The 20,636-nt window shown below is 43.0% G+C and overlaps 1 protein-coding gene across 12 annotated transcripts in view; it reads right to left on the bottom strand.

The window, feature by feature from the left end:
• Positions 1-20,636, bottom strand: part of mapk10 (mitogen-activated protein kinase 10) — a 132,993-nt gene that overhangs the window by 49,147 nt on the left and 63,210 nt on the right. For 10 of the 12 annotated variants that reach the window (XM_029125131.2, XM_029125132.2, XM_029125133.2 and 7 more), the window contains 5 exons: positions 9,608-9,737; positions 7,671-7,729; positions 6,564-6,702; positions 1,918-2,083; positions 802-873 (listed from right to left, as the gene is read on the bottom strand). In XM_029125131.2, the coding sequence (XP_028980964.1) occupies positions 802-873; positions 1,918-2,083; positions 6,564-6,702; positions 7,671-7,729; positions 9,608-9,737 (566 nt within the window). The remainder of the gene's footprint in view (positions 1-801; positions 874-1,917; positions 2,084-6,563; positions 6,703-7,670; positions 7,730-9,607; positions 9,738-20,636) is intronic. The other 2 variants (XM_029125127.2, XM_029125124.2) reach the window with 1 other exon arrangement.

Raw genomic sequence — 20,636 nt, 5'->3', positions numbered from 1 at the left:
TGCCTTGTGCCACGGGATAGACACAAGCAGAAATATACCAATTAAGAAAAGCACAAATATTCAGAGTGAGGGACGTCTCATCCTGCCAAGGAGTGCCAAAATAAGTCTTTGTTAGCACACACTTTAAACAATTTGTGTGTATTGTTGACAGGGCTTGAAGTAGAAGAGCAGCTTATTTTCCAAGGGTTATTGAATGTCTGGAGCATTAAAAGAATGGCAATAGAAAATAAGAGGTTGATTTGTGAAGCCGGACAGTAGAGAAGAAAGCTTGGTTAGAGTCACTATATAGCTACAGCAGCCCTGTACCTCACAGAGGAATACATATGTCAGGTATTGATAAATCTTCAAAGAATCATCTATAAAGAGATATTTAGGAATTGGGCCATAAAGCAAAGTAATTTTGCCTTACGTTTTGTCCAGACAGGCCTGTAGGGCAGAAGCCTATATTTCTGTATTGTAAAGTAAACCCTCTGGAAAGACACTGATTGTAGGGTATACCATATATAAGCAAAAAATTTCTGTTTTAAATGTCTGTTCATGCAGTCTCAATGTGATTGCAAACATTACATGCATAATTTGTAGGGTGCCATTTTTGCAAAAATCCAGGCGATGAGTAAACAGACCAGAACACTTAAAATGTTAAAAACTGCAAATCTGAATTAAATATGTTCCACGTGTAATAATATTGGCTTAAACTGAAATTCTTGCTGAAGTAAAGAAAAAATTGTGAGTTGCAAATGATATCCCTTATTGTTTGATTGAGATCAACGGCCATTGTTTGCATTATCTGAGTAAGGATACAATCCCGGCCAGGGAACAGGATTTTGTGACGCACCATTTCTCCCATAATGCACCCCACCGACCATATATCCACTGCAGGTACAGAGGCAGAGAGTGAGAGATAAGTCAGAGGTTAGCATTAGAAAAGAAAAACCTATGCCCTCTTTCTCACTTCCTCTTTCCTTGCACCCTTTCTCCTCTCATCTTTCTTGAAATGGATTAGAGGAGAATAATTGTCCCTTTTCTTAATTTTTCCTCCAATGCATTTTGAGAACGTGGCTACGACAAGGAAGAGAATGCGAGTGGTTGAGGAATGAGGAGTTGAGAAAGAGTCATTATCGTCAACAGAAAGCTGTGTCAAAAGGCAACTGATTCGGATGTGACGGTTATTCAATCTCCGATGGATAATTAGCGACAGAGAGAAAGAGTTTGCATGCAGACAAATGAGTATCTCATTAATCAAGAAAAACAGAGAGAGAGAGAGAGAGTCTGTCAGTCTCCAAGGGCTTGGTTGCTGGCAAGAAATCCATGGCCTGCCTTGCATGAGTACTCCTTGTCAAGCCTTAATCTTAATCTTAATATGTAGTACAGAGCTAAAAAAAAATATTTATGCATTTATTGTTCTCAATCCATGCAGTAGAGATCATAGAAATATGAATGAAGAAACTGGACTTGGAACCTCACAATTTAACCTTAACAATTTGACTGACCAACAATGATTGGCCAACTCACTTGCAATGGTTGCCTGGTATGTCCATGCAACAGAAATCCTCTATAATTTGCAGACCTTCTCTCACAGCTCCTGCAACCTCTAGAGTCAGTTACCTTAGATACCTAACCTGATCTTATTGAGTTCAGTGTATAAAATGGAGAGTTCAAGTCACAGACTTCAGATTATTTCAATTCTTGTCAAACTTCTGTGTCTCCAGAGGTATCAGAGCATTATGACTGTTATCTGATTGAACACTGGATGTGTGCAAGTGTATTAAAGTATTAGAACAATGCCTAACTAAAACAGTTAGTTAACACTGCCTGTGAAAACAAACCTACTGAGATGTGTTGGAGTATTAGAACACCCCCTAATACTATTGCGTTACAGAGGTAGAACCCCAGAGCATGTTCTAGAACCCGTCTTACCGTTCTCTTTGTAACCCATGCCCAAGATGACTTCTGGAGCTCTGTAGTACCGCGTTACCACGTACGGGGTCATCATGAAGCTGGTGCCTGCAGTCCTTGCCAGGCCAAAGTCTAGGATCTTCAGAGTACAATCAGACTTCACCACTATATTGCTAGGCTTTAGGTCCTTCAGAAAAAAAACATTGAAAAGATTAGCATTATTGAGTGTTTCAGGTGGTGCTAGCTATATACCACACATTACAATAAACAGGAGGCAAAAACTGTTGCAATATCATTCCTACTCAGCACCACCCACTAGGCTATGAGTAGAGTTAAGTTGAGCATGACTAATGAGTACTATATCTAGAAGATATCTAGACCATACTTTAATATCAGGCAAGTAACTAAGGTTACTGCTGGATAACAGAAATTCTGTTGTGGCGGGAAACTGTCTCACCTTGTTTATCAATCAATCAATCAATCAATCAAATTTATTTATAAAGCCCTTTTTACAACAGCAGTTGTCACAAAGTGCTTTACAGAGACACCCGGCCTTAAACCCCAAGGAGCAAACAACAGTAGTGTTGAATTTCAGTGGCTAGGAAAAACTCCCTAAGGTCGAATTTTAGGAAGAAACCTAGAGAGGACCCAGGCTCAGAGGGGTGACCAGTCCTCTTCTGGCTGTGCCGGGTGAGATATTAAGAGTCCAATTGGAATAATAAATACATTTCTCTGGGCTAAATCCAGAGTCTTTTTGAATTTAGACTAGGTCAGAAGTATGACCAGGTGGACAAGGACAGGGACAGCAACGGGCCCCCCAAACCAGGTAATCCGCAGGTGTGGAAAGGGACCTCATCTCCTTCTAAAATTTAAAACTGGAGGAAACTGAGAAAAGTTAGCAGTACATCCCTCATATCCCCCAGCACAATAATATAGCAGCGTAACACCTTGGAACTGAGACGGGGGGGTCCGGTGACACTGTGGCCCTACCCGGGGGAGGCCCCGGACAGGGCCCAACAGGCAGGAAATCAATCCAACCACATTGCCAGGCATCAACCAAAGGGACACCCACCAACCGCAACCCCCCTGAATGAGGGCCGAGTATTGCTAGCGGCGTACAGCCCAATTGCACAAGTGCGCAACAGAGAGTCAACAACAAGCCAGTGACTCTTCCCTCGAAAGGCATTGGAGGGAGGGCATCCCAGTGGCGACGAGAGCCCACCTGGCAAGACAGCAAGGGTGGACAGTATCAAGCCTACTGGTCACCTTCACGTCCCCGGGCCAGGCTACACCTAATTATAAACCGTGCTGTAGAGATGAGTTTTTAGTAGACACTTGAAAGTTTGCACTGAGTTTGCATTTCTAACCTTAATTGGCAGATCATTCCACAGGAGTGGAGCTCTATGAGAAAAGGCCCTGCCGCCAGCTGTTTGTTTAGAAATTCTAGGTACAATTAAAAGGCCTGCAGCTTGCGATCTAAGGTTACGTGTAGGTATGTATGGCTGGATCATTTCAGCCAGGTAAGTAGGAGCAAGTCCATGTATTGATTTATAGGTTAAGAGTAAAACCTTAAAATCAGCCCTAACCCTAACAGGCAGCCAATGTAAGGACGCCATGACAGGAGTAATGTGTTCCAATTTTTTTGTTCTAGTTAGGATTCTAGCAGCCGTGTGCAGCACTAATTGAAGTTTATTTATTAATTTGTCTGGATAACCAGAGAGAAGAGCATTGCAGTAATCTAATCTAGAAGTAACAAAAGCGTGGATAAATTTTTCAGCATCCGTTTTTGATAGAAAGTTTATAATTTTTGCGATGTTTCGAAGATGAAAATAAGCAACTCTTGAGACATATTTTATATGTTCCTCAAAGGAGAGGTCAGGGTCAAGGGTAACGCCAAGGTTTTTTACAGTTTTTTGGGATACGACCATGCAGCCGTCGAGGTTCACAGTGAGATCTGCTAGCAACGCTCTTTGTTTTTTGGGTCCTAAAAGGAGCATTTCTGTTTTATTTGAGTTTAAGAGCAAGAAATTCTCTGTCATCCACTTCCTAATATCTGAAATGCATGCTTCCAAAATAGCTAATTTAGGGGCTTCTCCATGCTTCATTGAAATATATAACTGTGTGTCATCAGCATAACAGTGAAAGTTAATATTGTGATTTCGGATTACATCGCCCAGAGGGAGCATGTATAGTGAGAACAATAATGGGCCCAGAACCGAGCCTTGAGGAACTCCAAAGCATACCTTTGACTTGTCAGAGGATATGCCATCCACACTAACGAACTGATATCTTTCAGATAAATAAGATTTATACCAGGCTAGAACATGTCCACGTGATAAAAGCAAGACCGCAGGTTTTAAATGCCACATACATGAACAGACATGAACACACAATATGTTTAAGCCATTTCAGGACTAATATTTTCCCAAAACTCTAAAACAAAACCTAACTTTAACCTATACATTTATGCTCAAAAGTTTGCATACCCTTGGAGAATTGGTAATATATACCATCTACGAGCTGGCAAAACACATCTATTATTTCTTATGGCATACACATTCAAATGTAGGTCATAACAGAATGGCACAATCATATTACAAAACATGGCAACAAAGAAAAAAGTTAACTGACACCAAAAGTTTGCATAACCTTATTTCTTAATACGGTGTATTGCCCCCTTTAGCATCAATGACAGCGTCCAATCTTTTGTAATAGTTGTCTATGAGGCCCAAAATTCTTGCAGGTGGTATTGCTTCCCATTCGTCTTGGCAAAATGCCTCCAGGTCATGCAAAGTCTTTGGTTGTGACTGATGGCCACTCCAGAACCTTCACCTTTTTCTGCTGTAACCACTGGAGGGTCAACTTGGCCTTGTGCTTTGGGTCATTGTCGTGGTGGAAAGTCCAAGAGCATCCCATGCATAGCTTTCGTGCAGAAGAATGCAAATTGTCTGCCAGCATTTTCTGATAACATGCTGCATTCATCTTGCCATACATTTTCACAAAATTCCCCATGCCTTTAGAGGTCACACACCCCCAAAACATCAGTGAACCACCACCAAGCTTCACAGTGGGGATGGCATTCTGTCCACTATAGGCCTTGTTGACCCCTCTCCAAACATAGCACTTATGGTTGTGACCATAAAGCTCTGTTTTGGTCTCATCACACAAATTACAGTGTGCCAGAAGCTGTGAGGTGTGTCAAGTTGTTGTCGGGCATAGTGTAACCGCGCTTTTTTGTGGCATTGGCGCAGTAAAGGCTTCTTTCTGGCAACTCAACCATGCAGCTAAATTTTGTTCAAGTATCGTCATATTGTGCTCCTTGAAACAACGTCACCGTCTTTTTCCAGAGCAGCCTGTATTTCTTCTGAGGTTACCAGTGGGTTTTTCTTTGTATCCCGAACAATTCTTCTGGCAGTTCTGTCTGAAATCTTTGTTGTTCTACCTGACCTTGGCTTGGTATCAAGAGATCCCTGAATTTTCCACTTCTTAATAAGTAATTGAACAGTACTGACTGGCATTTGCCAGGCTTTATATGTCTTTTTATATCCTTTTCCATCTTTATAAAGTTCTGTTACCTTGTTACGCAGGTCTTTTGACAGTTCTTTACTACTCCCCATGGCTCAGTATCTAGCCTGCTCAGTGCATCCACATGAGAGCCAAAAAACTAATTGACTATACACAGATACTAATTGCAACTTAAAAAGCCACAGGTGTAGGAAATTCACCTTTAATTTTAATTTTCACCTGTGTGTGTCACCTTGTGTGTGTGTAACAAGGCCAAACATTCAAGGGTATGTAAATGTAGACCATCTAAGATGCACAGGGACAAAGTATTGTAATTGCTGTGATCTTCCATTCCCCTAGATGGTGCTGCTTTGTGTTGTTGACTGAGTCACCCTATTCCGTATAGCTAGAGAAGATGAACTACCCTTTTCTTTTTTCCTCTTGTCAAGTGAATTGTTAGACGAAGACAGAGTGAGATATAGTGAAACTGACCACTTAATATACGGGATAAACAATTTAGGCTTAGTTATCGTGAAGTGCCGTTTTTCTTCCGGATAAAGTTTAAGAATCTTTGGTGAGTACAACAGAAGGGAAACTACTTGCTAGCATGCAATCTTAGGTTGATAAAAAAAAAAAAAACAGATAAGCTACTCCAATAATTCTATACTATGTGCATTTTATGTTACCTTGCTATTTTTGTTATGTCCTTTGGCAATAAAAAAAAAAACTGTCGGAGATGATTGATATGGTTATCTTAGCTACCGTTGCAATTTGGAACGCCATTAACCTCAATTATCTAACTTTTATGATTAAACTTACTGTAGCCCTAAACATTAAAGATGCATTCCATGACATTTGTGAATAACAAGCTATCTTGTTATATGTTGTAATATATAACGTAGAATAGCTACCATACCTCAGTTATCCATAAAATTCCAAGTTTGAAATCAAGTGGGTTTGATGACATGGGAAACATATATTGACAAACATGACAGTACATTATTTTCAGAAATCTGTTTTTGCCCCTTTTACAACCAGTGGCGGAATGCATCTTTAACTCCAAACACTAACCCATAAGCTTTTTAAGGGTATTGTTTTTTTCACTATGTTTGATGTTATAATGTCCCAAAAAGTTAGGGAAACAAGTACACACACAGTCTCACCCTGTGTATAATTCCAGCTGAATGCAGGTGTTTGATGCCACACAGCATCTGATAGAGCAGGTAGGACATTCTCTCGTGGTCCAATTCCATCTGGATCACCTGGCATAGGTTGGCGTCCATCAGCTCCATCACCAGGTACCTGAGAAGGTGATCTATACAGTTACAGTACATTTTCACAGCTGATTATAGATGGTCCCAAATTAAAAATAGTTTTGAAAGTGAAAACCCAGTGAATACCAAATAACACCATAGTTGCACAAGTTTTAAGAGCCTACACTTCACCATTAGTCTTCTGATAATTTCCATTGGAACAGAGGTCTAGTAGAAGAAATTAGATACTTCAATCCGAAGAGGAAGTAATTCAAATTATTATTTCCACTCTCCATCCTCATTTCCCTCCTTCTCTTTTGCATTCACTTCTCTTCCCAACATTATTGACACCACTCTGCACAGCATCATAGGAATCGCCATACCCTATTCTTTTTCTACACTTATTAGTGGCCATTGTCATGCTTTTTAATGTATTAGGCTGCTTGTCATCTTATGTTTCCAACAACTGAATCAAATGGGCTGTGCATTAAAAATATAAATACAGTATGTGTACATACAAAATAAATAAATACAAAAGCACATAATTGTTTTTAATTTAAGCATATTTCCATTTCAAGCTCAGTGTGCTTCATTCCATTTAGTAATAAACTGTCTCTTATAATTTAGAAGATTTAAATTGGAAGCAACCCACTGAAAATAAATGTCACTCCTCCAAGGGAAAACGTTCCTTCCACACTTGTAAATGGGGATTTACAAAGTAAATTGCCTTAGACAACTATCCTGACTTCCATTCACTGTAGGATCATTAGTCGACACCTTCATTCATCATTCAATACAAACAGAGCCAGGGGCTTTAAATTACACTACTACCTTCTTCCCATTTTCACCCATTGAGAATAACTTAACAACTCTTAAAGGTGCATAATATAATATGTCTCCTCTGTTGTGAAATCAGATTAAACATCAGATAAAATGGGGAAAAGATTGTATATACATTTAATATATAATCTCCTTAAATTATACATTTCACTTTGGAAAGTCATTTTCCATACTTACACATCCTGAAAGTCTTCTAGTGATCTCTGTGGTGTGAAAACATTTAATAAACTGATGATCTAAACGGAAAAGACAACACAGAAAAATCTAGGTCAACATTTTGCCCTTGATGAACTAATATTAAAGTCCCCTGAAAACATTAACACCTCATTTCTTTGCCCATGTTCTTTTCAACAGCTTCATAAGAGTACATGCAACACTGCAGCAACTGGGAGATGAAAGTGAAAAGGGGATTGCTCTAGACACAAAGGATACACAATACCACAAACACATGCAAGCACACACAAACATGCGGATGGTGAGGACTCCAGGGTTTTGGAAATAACCATACATGAACAAGGACAATGCTGAGAGAGAAAGAGATAGACAGCGAAACAAAGAGGTAAGGGGAGAGACAGAGAAACCAATAGACATTGATGAAAGAGAAAGAGAGTGAGATAGAAGACAGAGGGACAGCATTACTAAGAATTACATCTGTGGAAAAAGCTTTGAGCTGTGTATCTCCCACTCTCTGGTGTTCTCTATATCTCTCTACCTTTGCCCTCTCACTCACTTTGACTCTCTCTCAAAGCATCCTTTCCCATCTTATTTCCCCAGGCAGGCATGGAACTCATTCTGATCAAACTTCTCTATTTACAAGGGAGGTACTTACAGTGGGGAGAACAAGTATTTGATACACTGCCGATTTTGCAGATTTTCCAACTTACAAAGCATGTAGAGGTCTGTCATTTTTATCATAGGTACACTTCAACTGTGAGAGATGGAATATAAAACAAAAATCCAGAAAATCATATTGTCTCATCTCATCTTCATCTGCTTATCCAGTATCAAGTCGCGGGGGCAGCAGCTCCAGCAGGGGACCCAAAACTTCCCTTTCCCGAGCCACATTTGCCAGCTCTGACTGGGGGATCCCGAGGCGTTCCCAGGCCAGTGTCGAAATATAATCTCTCCACCTAGTCCTGGGCCTACCCCGGGGTCTCCTCCCAGCTGGACGTGCCTGGAATACCTCCCTAGGGAGATGTCCTGGGGGCATCCTTACCAGATGCCCAAACCACCTCAACTGGCTCCTTTCGCAAAAGGAGACTCTACTCTGAGCTTCTCACCCTATCCCTAAGGGAGAAGCCAGCCACCCTTCTGAGAAAACCCATTTCAGCCGCTTGTACTCGCGATCATGTTCTTTCGGTTATGACCCAGCCTTCATGACCATAGGTGAGGGTAACGAAAATTGACCGGTATATCGAGAGCTTTGCCTTCCAGCTCAGCTCTCTTTTCATAAAAGTTACAAACAGGATTGGTGACAAAGCGCAGCCATGGCGGAGTCCAACCCCCACCTGGAACGAGTCCGACTAACTACAGAGAACCCGAACACAGCTCTCACTTTGGACGTACAGGGATTGGACAGCCCTCAGAAGGGACCTCCTCACCCCATACTCCCGCAGCACCTCCCCCAGTATCTCCCGGGGTATTGCCCAGCGACAGCCCCGTAACCTGAAGGATCTGGAGAAGGTCTGTATGGAGGAGTGGGCCAAAATCCCAGCTGCAGTGTGTGCAAACCTGGTCAAGAACTACAGGAAACGTATGATCTCTGTAATTGCAAACAAAGGTTTCTGTACCAAATATTAAGTTCTGCTATTCTGATGTATCAAATACTTATGTCATGCAATAAAATGCAAATTAATTAATTAAAAATCATACACATTTTCTGGATTTTTGTTTTAGATTCCGTCACTCACAGTTGAAGAGTACCTAGGATAAAAAATTACAGACTTCTACATGCTTTGTAAGTGGGAAAACCTGCCAAATCAGCAGTGTATCAAATACTTGTTCTCCCCACTGTACATTTATCAGCACCGTGACATAAACAAATGTATGACCAAAGAACAGTAGCTAGACTTTTGTCATTTGTTTTACCATAGAAACATGACATCTTAACTCACGTTTTTGTGATTGACACATTTCATGAGCACGAGCTCCCTATAGGCCCTCTTGGCGTGGGTCTGGTTCTGAAAGGGTCTGCTGAGCTTCTTGATGGCCACATTTCTGTCGAGCACCGCATCGTACCCAGCACTACAGAGAACACAAGACAAAATAGCTGAATTACAGGAAGTACAGAAATGCACTTGGTCCATTTTGTTTCTGTGACAAGACCAATAATGAATCAGTTACTGAATACTGCAGACGAATGATAAGGATGGGTCTCAGTTAAGGAGTGTTATAAAAATATACATAATGACAAAGATCAATAGCCTGTCACTCTTGTAGGGCCTTTTCTGTGTGATCTCACCAAGAAGCCTTTGAAAATCCATCAAAACTTTCATGGGCGAAAACATCCTGAACAGTGGAAGACGATGGAAATAGATCATAGTACCTTTTCACAAACTTGAGGAAAAAAGTTGGCCATCATTTTATAATCTTTCATTCTGCTGCACCTTACTTTTCACCAGGGTTCTATAGGCAATAGGCTTCCATTTGGGACCCATCCATCCTATTCTGAGACAGGGTTGTCAGAAAGTGAGAACTGTCCCATCATACAGTACATAAATCATATGTAAATGTAATTTAATGTAATTGGTTAACTGAGGATAAAGAAAAATGTACGTAAAACAATAAATAATTTTGTGTTCAAAATTAACCATTCATGAGTCTGAAACCCCGCATCATACTGGTACTATCTTTGATGGATAGGTGCTGGTGCCTCTCTACCTCGTCAAGAAAAACACTGACTTCTTCAGCTCTGAATGCTTGCTTTCTCTTGCTTTCCATCTTTATTCCAAACAATTAGAATGAATTTTTCACACTACGCATTGTATTCCCAGTTAACTTTTCATGTGTTGATTGCTATATATTTTATATAGCTACCAGGGGAACTGAGAATTGGATGTCATGTGATTAATTTCTGGGGTTATGATTTTGATTGGCAGAAGTCCACTCCATTGGCTGGGTAACAGTTTTGTAGGTGGGATGGGCCACCAAATCAAATTTTGCTAAGGGCCCTGAAAAGGCTAGAGCTGGCACTGCATTGTAGCCATGACCAGTGAAGGAGAAAGTTTTCGCCAGTCACAGGCTAAGGACAACACCCTTGCATTGAATTACATTTCCCTTGTGATCATGAATTTTTTTATTATTGGGTACCATGAAATTGACCATGAAATTATGAAATACATTTGGTGATGAAAATACACCACTGAGAGCTACAATGTATTTTAATGAAATATCATACCACTATTTAAAAAAGTGCCATTATAAAAAGGATTTTATAATTATGTGCCACTTAAAATAATATATTTAATTATGTTAATGAATAGACCTATCTAAAAGCAAATGTAATAAAAATGCACTTGATTTAAAAAGCTTATGTGAGTCACCCCACTCAACACACACAATGTTGACCAACAAAATGATTGGGATCCTATTCTTTTCAACTAAATTAACAGTGTACAGATCAATATTTTCTATGAATTCTGTATTTAAAATGTACAATGGGAAAAGCATTTTCTCTGCCTTTAGAAAGCAGGAACAACATGGATTCCAAACAATATAAACATCTCATAAACCAGTTGGCTAGGTTTAAATACATTTGCAGCCATACCTATTAATTCAATCGGAGTACATAAGAAGCCCTACATCCTTGGTGGGTGATCAAAAGTTATACATTATTTCCTAATAATATCACCATCAAATTGTCCTATATGTAATCAGCTCTTTTTAAGAATCTAACATGAATCCCACCAGTCGTTTTAGAGCAGGGTGACTGCACTTCATTGGCTCATAAACAATACATTTTTGTAATTATAAGTAGTCTATAATTACAAAAATGTATTGTTTATCAACAAATAAAGTGCAGTCCCCCTCTCTAAAACGGCTGGTGGAATTCATGTTAGATGCATTTCTGTGCTTTTTGACAAAATACCATATTTAATAAGGAATGGTTTGCATAGTCAAACTGATATTAGGCTTCCACAATTGCTGCCAGAGCTTCCACCAGGGAACATGTTTGCTCTGTCTTTCACAGAGACAATATGACACATTCCTGAGGATTCAGGTAGTCGATATAGCAACCTTGTGGTTACCAGTCAGATGTGCTAACCGCTAGGCTACCTTTTGCCATGGAGCCCCATGACTTCCCGGTGGTCCTTGGCGACTGTGTCTGATGGGAAGCAAATAGGAGTATAAAGAGTGTTGCATCATCTGTCACTGGAGGTGATTTCAAATTAGTTGAGGGGCAGGAAGAACACTACACTTCTCTTTCAATTTCTCTCTCTTTCTCTCTCTCTCCTCTCATTTGTCTGTCACACATGGTATGCTCAGGAAAACACAGTATTTTGCACATTATCTATGCAAAACCAGCATACATCCTTCTGAAATTAAAATAGTTTGCTAATACAACACATTTAATACAACACAAAGCTTAGCAAACACAACCATTTCTTTTCCGGACCACTTAAGCGGAAACGGCCAAGAAGAGCGAATGTCACTAACAGAACGGCCCTTGTTAAATAGTGTAGTGGTTAAAGATGCAGCCTTCCACACCGCAACTGGTGTTTGAGTCCCACCGCAGATACAGTGGGGAGAACAAGTATTTGATACACTGCCGATTTTGCAGGTTTTCCTACTTACAAAGCATGTAGAGGTCACATCAACTGTGAGAGACGGAATCTAAAAAATCCAGAATATCACACTGTATGATTTTTAAATAATTAATTTGTATTTTATTGCATAACATTTGATCACCTACCAACCAGTAAGAATTCCGGCTCTCACAGACCTGTTCGTTTTTATTTAAGAAGCCCTCCTGTTCTCCACTCATTACCTGTATTAACTGCACCTGTTTGAACTCGTTACCTGTATAAAAGACACCTGTCCACACACTCAATCAAACAGACTCCAACCTCTCCACAATGGCCAAGACCAGAGAGCTGTGTTAGGACATCAGGGATAAAATTGTAGAACTGCACAAGGCTGGGATGGGCTACAGGGCAACAGGCAAGCAGCTTAGTGAAAAGGCAACAACTTTTGGCGCAATTATCAGAAAATAGAAGAAGTTCAAGATGACGGTCAATCTCCCTCGGTCTGGGGCTCCATGGAAGATCTCACCTTGTGGGGCATCAATGATCATGAGGGATTAGCCAAGAACTACACGGCAGGACCTGGTCAATGACCTGAAGAGAGCTGGGACAACAGTCTCAAAGAAAACCATAAGTAACACACTATGCCGTCATGGATTAAAATCCTGCAGCGCACGCAAGGTCCCCCTTCTCAAGCCAGCGCATGTCCAGGCCCGTCTGAAGTTTGCCAATGACCATCTGGATGATCCAGAGGAGGAATGGAAGAAGGTCATGTGGTCTGATGAGACAAAAATTTATCTTTTTGGTCTAAACTCGTGTTTGGAGGAAGAAGAAGAATAAGTACAACCCCAAGAACACCATCCCAACCGTGAAGCATGGAGGTGGAAACATCATTCTTTGGGGATGCTTTTCTGCAAAGGGGACAGGACAACTGCACCGAATTGAGTGGAGGATGGATGGGGCCATGTATCGCGAGATCTTGGGCAACAACCTCCTTCCCTCAGTAAGAGCATTGAAGATGGGTCATGGCTGGGTCTTCCAGCATAACAACGACCCGAAACACACAGCGGCTCTGTAAGAAACATCTCAAGGTCCTGGAGTGGCCTAGCCAGTCTCCAGACCCGAACCCAATAGAAAATCTTTGGAGGGAGCTGAAAGTCTGTATTGCCCAGCGACAGCCCCGAAACCTGAAGGATCTGGAGAAGGTCTACAGGAAACGTATGATCTCTGTAATTGCAAACAAAGGTTTCTATACCAAATATTAAGTTCTGCTTTTCTGATGTATCAAATACATATGTAATGTAATAAAATGCTTAAAAATCATACAATGTGATTTTCTGGATTTTAGATTCCATCACTCACAGTTGAAGGGTACCTATGATAAAAATTACAGATGTCTACATGCTTTGTAAGTGGGAAAACCTGCAAAATCGGCAGTGTATCAAATACTTGTTCTCCTGTGTTAGACGTGTCCCAATTCTTCACCCTTTTTCCAAAACAAATTGCACTTGTACACTTCCTTGCATTCATTTTGCAATATAATAGGAAGTCCCTCCTGTCACTGCTTAAACACATCTTTTTATACATTAGGAGGATGCAGGAAAACATCTTGGAGAAGAAATTGGCCAAATTGGATGTGTACTCTCTCAATCATCTACGTCTAGCCCAGAAGTCAAAAGTGATATACAAGCAGCATGGTAGAGTTAACATCAATTACATTTATATGTATTCATATCCACAAGTTTCTTTAAGGGGGTTGGTGATCTCCAGTATGGACTGGAATAACTGTGGCTATTTTTGGAGGAGGAAAACACCACTTTATTTTATTTGCTCCATACCAGACATTGTGCATCTATTTGGTAACTCTCAGAAAACTATCAGACGTGAGTGGGACAGCTAAATGTGCAGGCAACCCCAGCAAATTCTCCATCAGATGTATTTCAGATGCTTCTGGACAAGCTGCCCTCCATCAGCCAGGTGAAGATACTCTTGTGAAGAAGCGAGGGCTAGATTTGCAACAAAATGCCAAATTACTTCCTTCAGAGAGGGATTGTATGAATGCATACTTTGGTTTAGGATTATGAGTTGTTGTGTCCTGATTCATCACCTTGCCAAAGTGTGGACTAGTTTTGATGGACAGAAAATTTACATCTGTTCCTGTGTTAAGACAATTCTTTCAACTACTCAAAATGACTACAAATTGCGGCATACTGTTCATGTGAACAGTGAAACAGTGTTATTTTTACACAGACCCTCTGTTTTAGGTTTCCACTTCCATTGTACCCTTTTAAAATAATTTGTGTTCTTTTACCACGTGGCTCAATGGCTGTGGAAAAACTCAGCAGCAGGAGGAACTTTGTTTCCAATATTATGTATAGCATATTTCTAACTGTATTGATGAAGGGGGGGTGGGCAGAATGATCTATTATCACTAAAGTGTGTGAATGTAACATTAATAATGAGCTTGAATGTAACATTTGAAGATTGACATGACATGACAAATCAATAAACTAATAAAGCACTGTTATTTCAAGACTCAATATATGCCCATCTTTTGTAAGCTGTTTTACCACAGATTAACTTGGCGAATGTTGTGTCTGCTGTGCCTCTTAAAATTGTATAACTTAATGCATACTGGCCATACTGCTATGGTTACATTATGATTTTGGGTTAGTTCTGTTCCACAGCTAACTAGCAAAATTTTAACAAGCTGTCATTTGTATACATCAGCGTTCTAGACAGCTTCATCTAGCCATAGGTGCACGAGATGATTGTTCAGTGAATACAAACACGTCTTATACAGGTGCTGGACATAAAACTTGATTTATTTCAGTAATTCCATTCAAAAAGTGAAACTTGTATAATGTATACATTCATTCCACACAGACTGATATATTTCAAGTGTTGATTTCTTTACATTTCTATGATTAGAACCTTCCTTGAACTGCCACCTTAACGTGGTGGAGGGGTTTGAGAACCTGAGTGACCCTAGGAGCTATGTTGTCTGGGGCTATATGCCCCTGGTAGGGTCTCCCAAGGCAAAAAGGTCATGGGTGACGGGTCAGACTATGAGCGGTTCAAAACCCTTTAATGATGAGTAACATTTCAAGCACCGTGACGTCGCCCGGTATGGCGCAGCCGGGGCCCCACCCTGGAGCCAGGCCCGGGGTTGGGGCTCGTATGCGAGCGCCTGGTGGCCGGGCCTTTCCCCATGGGGCCCGGCCGGGCTCAGCCCGAACGAGCAACTTGGGGCCGCCTTCATGTGGGCTCACCACCCACAGGAGGGACCATAAAAGGTCGGTGCGGAGAGGATCGGGCAGCAGTCGAAGTCGGAGGCCTTGGCAACCCGATCCCTGGACACGGAAACTAACTCTAGGGACGTGGAACTTCACCTCGCTGGCGGGGAAGGAGCCTGAGATCGTGCGTGAGGTTGAGAGGTTCCGACTAGAGATAGTCGGGATCACCTCTACGCACGGCTTGGGCTCTGGAACCACACTCCTTGAGAGAGGATGGACTCTTCACCACTCTGGAGTTGCCCATGGGGAGAGGCGCCGGGCTGGTGTGGGTTTGCTTATAGCTCCCCAGCTCTGCCGCCATGTGTTGGAGTTTACCCCGGTGAACGAGAGGGTCGTTTCCCTGCGCCTACAGGTCGGGGATAGGTCTCTCACTGTTGTTTGTGCCTACGGGCCGAACGGCAGTGAAGAGTACCCAACCTTCTTGGAGTCTCTGGGAGGGGTGCTGGAAAGTGCTCCGACTGGGGACTCTATCGTTCTACTGGGGGACTTCAACGCCCACGCGGGCAATGACAGTGACACCTGGAGGGGCGTGATTGGGAGGAACGGCCCCCCTGATCTGAACCTGAGCGGTGTTCAGTTATTGGACTTCTGTGCTAGTCACAGTTTGTCCATAATGAACACCATGTTCAAGCATAAGGGTGTCCATCAGTACACGTGGCACCAGGACACCTTAGGCCATAGGTCGATGATCAACTTTGTTGTTGTTTCATCTGACCTGCGGCCGTATGTCTTGGACACTCGGGTGAAGAGAGGGGCGGAGCTGTCAACTGATCACCACCTGGTGGTGAGTTGGATCCGATGGCGGGGGAGGAAGCTGGACAGACTCGGCAGACCCAAGCGTACTGTAAGGGTCTGCTGGGAACGTCTGGCCGAGTCTCCTGTCAGAGAGATCTTTAACTCCCACCTCCGGCAGAGCTTTGACTGGAGATATTGAGTTCGAGTGGACCATGTTCTCCACCGCCATCGTCGAAGCGGCCGCTCGGAGCTGTGGCCGTAAGGTCTCCGGTGCCTGTCGAGGCGGCAACCCCCGAACCCGGTGGTGGACACCGGAAGTAAGGGATGCCGTCAAGCTGAAGAAGGAGTCCTATAAGGCCTGCTTGGCTTGTGGGACTCCTGAGGCAGCTGACGGGTACCGGCAGGCCAAGCGGACTGCAGCCCGGGTGGTTGTGGAGGCAAAAACTCGGGCCTGGGAGGAGTTCGGTGAGGCCATGGAAAAGGACTATAGGCTGGCCTCAAAGAGATTCTGGCAAACCGTCCGGCGCCTCAGGAGAGGGAAACAGTGCCCTACCAACGCTGTTTACAGTAGAGGTGGGCAGCTGTTGACCTCAACTGGGGATGTCGTCGGGCGGTGGAAGGAGTACTTCGAGGATCTCCTCAATCCCGCCGTCACGTCTTCCATTGAGGTAGCAGAGGATGAGGGCTCAGAGGTCTCGTCCATCACCCGGGCTGAAGTCACAGAGGTGGTCAAGAAACTCCTCGGTGGCAAGGCAACGGGGGTGGATGAGATCCGCCCTGAATACCTCAAGTCTCTGGATGTTGTGGGGCTGTCTTGGTTGACATGCCTGTGCAACATCGCGTGGCGGTCGGGGCCAGTGCCTCTGGGATGGCAGACTGGGGTGGTGGTCCCTCTTTTTAAGAAGGGGGACCGGAGGGTGTGTTCCAACTACAGGGGGATCACACTTCTCAGCCTCCCTGGGAAAGTCTATGCCAGGGTACTGGAGAGGGGAATACGGCCGATAGTAGAACCTCGGATTCAGGAGGAACAGTGTGGTTTTCGTCCGGGCTGTGGAACACTGGACCAGCTCTATACCCTCTACGGGGTGCTGGAGGGTTCATGGGAGTTTGCCCAACCACTCCACATGTGTTTTGTGGATTTGGAGAAGGCATTCGACTATGTCCCTCGCGGCATCCTGTGGAGGGTGCTTCGGGAATATGGGGTCCTGGGTCCTTTGCTAAGGGCTGTCAGGTCCCTGTACAACCGAAGCAGGAGCTTGGTCCGCATTGCCGGCAGTAAGTCAGACTTGTTCCCAATGCATGTTGGACTTCGGCAGGGCTGCCCTTTGTCGCCGGTTCTGTTCGTAATTTTTATGGACAGAATTTCTAGGCGCAGCCAGGGGCCGGAGGGTGTCAAGTTTGGGGACCACGCAATTTCGTCTCTGCTCTTTGCGGATGATGTTGTCGTGTTGGCCCCTTCAAGCCAGGACCTTCAGCATGCACTGGGACAGTTTGCAGCCGAGTGTGAAGCGGTGGGGATGAGAATCAGTACCTCCAAATCCGAGGCCATGGTCCTCAGTCAGAAAAGGGTGGCTTGCCCACTTCAGGTTGGTGGAGAGTGCCTGCCTCAAGTGGAGGAGTTTAAGTATCTAGGGGTCTTGATAACGAGTGAGGGAAGGATGGAACGGGAGATTGACAGACGGATCGGTGCAGCTTCTGCAGTAATGCGGTCGATGTATTGCTTTGTCGTGGTGAAGAAAGAGCTGAGCTGCAAGGCGAAGCTCTCGATTTACCGGTCAATCTACGTTCCTACACTCACCTATGGGTCATGACCGAAAGGACAAGATCCCGGATACAGGTGGCCGAAATGAGCTTTCTCCGTAGGGTGGCTGGGCAATCCTTTAGAGATAGGGTGAGAAGCTCGGTCACCCGGGAGGAGCTCAGAGTAGAGCCGCAGCTCCTCCACATCGAGAGGGGTCAGCTGAGGTGGCTTGGGCATCTGTTTTGGATGCCTCCGGAATGCCTTCCTGGGGAAGACCTAGGACACGCTGGAGGGACTATGTCTCCCGGCTGGCCTGGGAACGCCTTGGTGTCCCCCCGGAAGAGCTGGAGGAAGTGTCTGGGGAGAGGGAAGTCTGGGCATCTCTGCATAGACTGCTGCCCCCGTGACCCGGCCCCAGATGAAGCGGAAGAAGATGATGATGATGACTAATGAAAAACCCAAATTCAGTATCTCAGAAAATTTGAATATTGTGAAAAGGTTCAATATTGAAGACACCTGGTGCCACACTCTAATCAGTTAATTAACCCAAAACACCTGCAAAGGCCTTTAAAGGGTCTCTCAGTCTAGATCTGTAGGCAACACAATCATGGGGAAGACTGCTGACTTGACAGCTGTCCAAAAGACGACCATTGACACCTTGCACAAGGAGGGCAAGACACAAAAGGTCATAGCTAAAGAGGCTTGCTGTTCACAGAGCTCTGTGTCCAAGCACATTAATAGAGAGGCGAAGGGAAGGAAAAGATGGGGTAGAAAAAAAGTGTACAAGCAATAGGGATAACCGCACCATGGAGAGGATTGTGAAACAAAACCCATTCAAAAATGTGGGGGAGATTCACTAAGAGTGGACTGCAGCTGGAGTCAGTGCTTCAAGAACCACCACGCACAGACATATGCAAGACATGGGTTTCAGCTGTTGCATTCTTTGTGTCAAGCCACTCTTGAACAAGACACCGCGTCAGAAGCGTCTCGCCTGGGCTAAAGACAAAAAGGACTGGACTGCTGCTGAGTTATGTTCTCTGATGAAAGTACATTTTGCATTTCCTTTGGAAATCAAGGTCCCAGAGTCTGGAGGAAGAGAGGAGAGGCACATAATCCACGTTGCTTGAAGTCCAGTGTAAAGTTTCCACAGTCAGTGATGGTTTGAGGTGCCATGTCATCTGCTGGTGTTGGTCCACTGTGTTTTCTGTGGTCCAAGATCAACGCAGCCGTCTACCAGGAAGTTTTAGAGCACTTCGTGCTTCTTGCTGCTGACCAACTTTATGGAGATGCAGATTTCATTTTCCAAGCGGACGTGGCACCTGCACACAGTGCCAAAGCTACCAGTACCTGGTTTAAGGACCATGGTATCCCTGTTTTTAATTGGCCAGCAAACTTGCCTGACCTTAACCCTATAGAAAATCTATGGGGTATTGTGAAGAGGAAGATACGATACGCCAGACCCAACAATGCAGAAGAGCTGAAGGCCACTATCAGAGCACCTCGGCTCTCATAACACCTGAGCAGGGCCACAGACTGATCGACTCCATGCCACGCCACATTGCTGCAGTAATTCAGGCAAAAGGAGCTCCAACTAAGTATTGAGTGCTGTACATGCTCATACTTTTCATGTTCATACTTTTCAGTTGGCCAACATTTCTAAAAATTTATTTTTTTGGTCTTAAGTAATATTCTAATTTTCAGAGATACTGAATTTGGCATTTTCATTAGTTGTCAGTTATAATCATCACAATTAAAATAAATAAACATTTGAAATATATCAGTCTGTGTGGAATGAATGAATATAATATCCAAGTTTCACTTTTTGAATGGAAGTACTGAAATAACTCAACTTTTTGATGATATTCTAATTTCATGACCAGCACCTGTATTTAGTCAGCCACCAATTGTGCAAGTTCTCCCACTTAAAAAGATGAGAGAGTCCAGAAAATCACAATGTAGGATTTTTCATGAATTTATTGGTCATTTCCTCTGTAAAATAAGTATTTGGTCACCTACAAACAAGCAAGATTTCTGTCTCTCACAGACCTGTAACTTCTTCTTTAAGAGGCTCCTCTGTCCTCCACTCGTTACCTTTGATACATTTGATAAAGCAACTTCATAGTGTGCAAAGAGTAACAAATAAACGTCTAGCAATCTGAATCAAAAAAGCACGATTGGGTGTATATTGTTTACTCGCAGAAACCCAAATTAAGTTCCAACAAGCCTACAGTGTTAACGACCTGGAGTTGATGATGTTGCCCAGTCAGGTTGACCAACATGAGATGCATTTCCTCTCTTTAACCCGCCCACCGTGAAACGCCCACCGTCAAAACTTGCATCCGCAAAAAAAGAAATTGAGAGCAAAATCCAGGGTAACGTAACTAAAGATATATATATAAACTGCAGCCAAAGACAATCGTTTTAACGCAATCGCGTTATCAAGAAAAAATATTTCATCTCAAAGAATTATTTGCATTCGTTTTTAATACATTTGTTTTCGCATTTCAAAAGATTTTATTTGCAATAAATATATTTGATCACAATACTTTTTAGATTGTTTTGCTTTCAATATTAATTATTTTGTTTGCAATACTAATACTTCTGTTTGTTCTCATTGAAACAAAAGTAA

Source organism: Esox lucius, chromosome 14 (genome assembly GCF_011004845.1).
Source record: "Esox lucius isolate fEsoLuc1 chromosome 14, fEsoLuc1.pri, whole genome shotgun sequence".
In the NCBI taxonomy this organism is placed as follows: domain Eukaryota; kingdom Metazoa; phylum Chordata; class Actinopteri; order Esociformes; family Esocidae; genus Esox; species Esox lucius.
The sequence above is the reverse complement of the archived record's forward strand: the minus strand, read 5'-3'. Positions and strand labels throughout refer to the sequence as shown.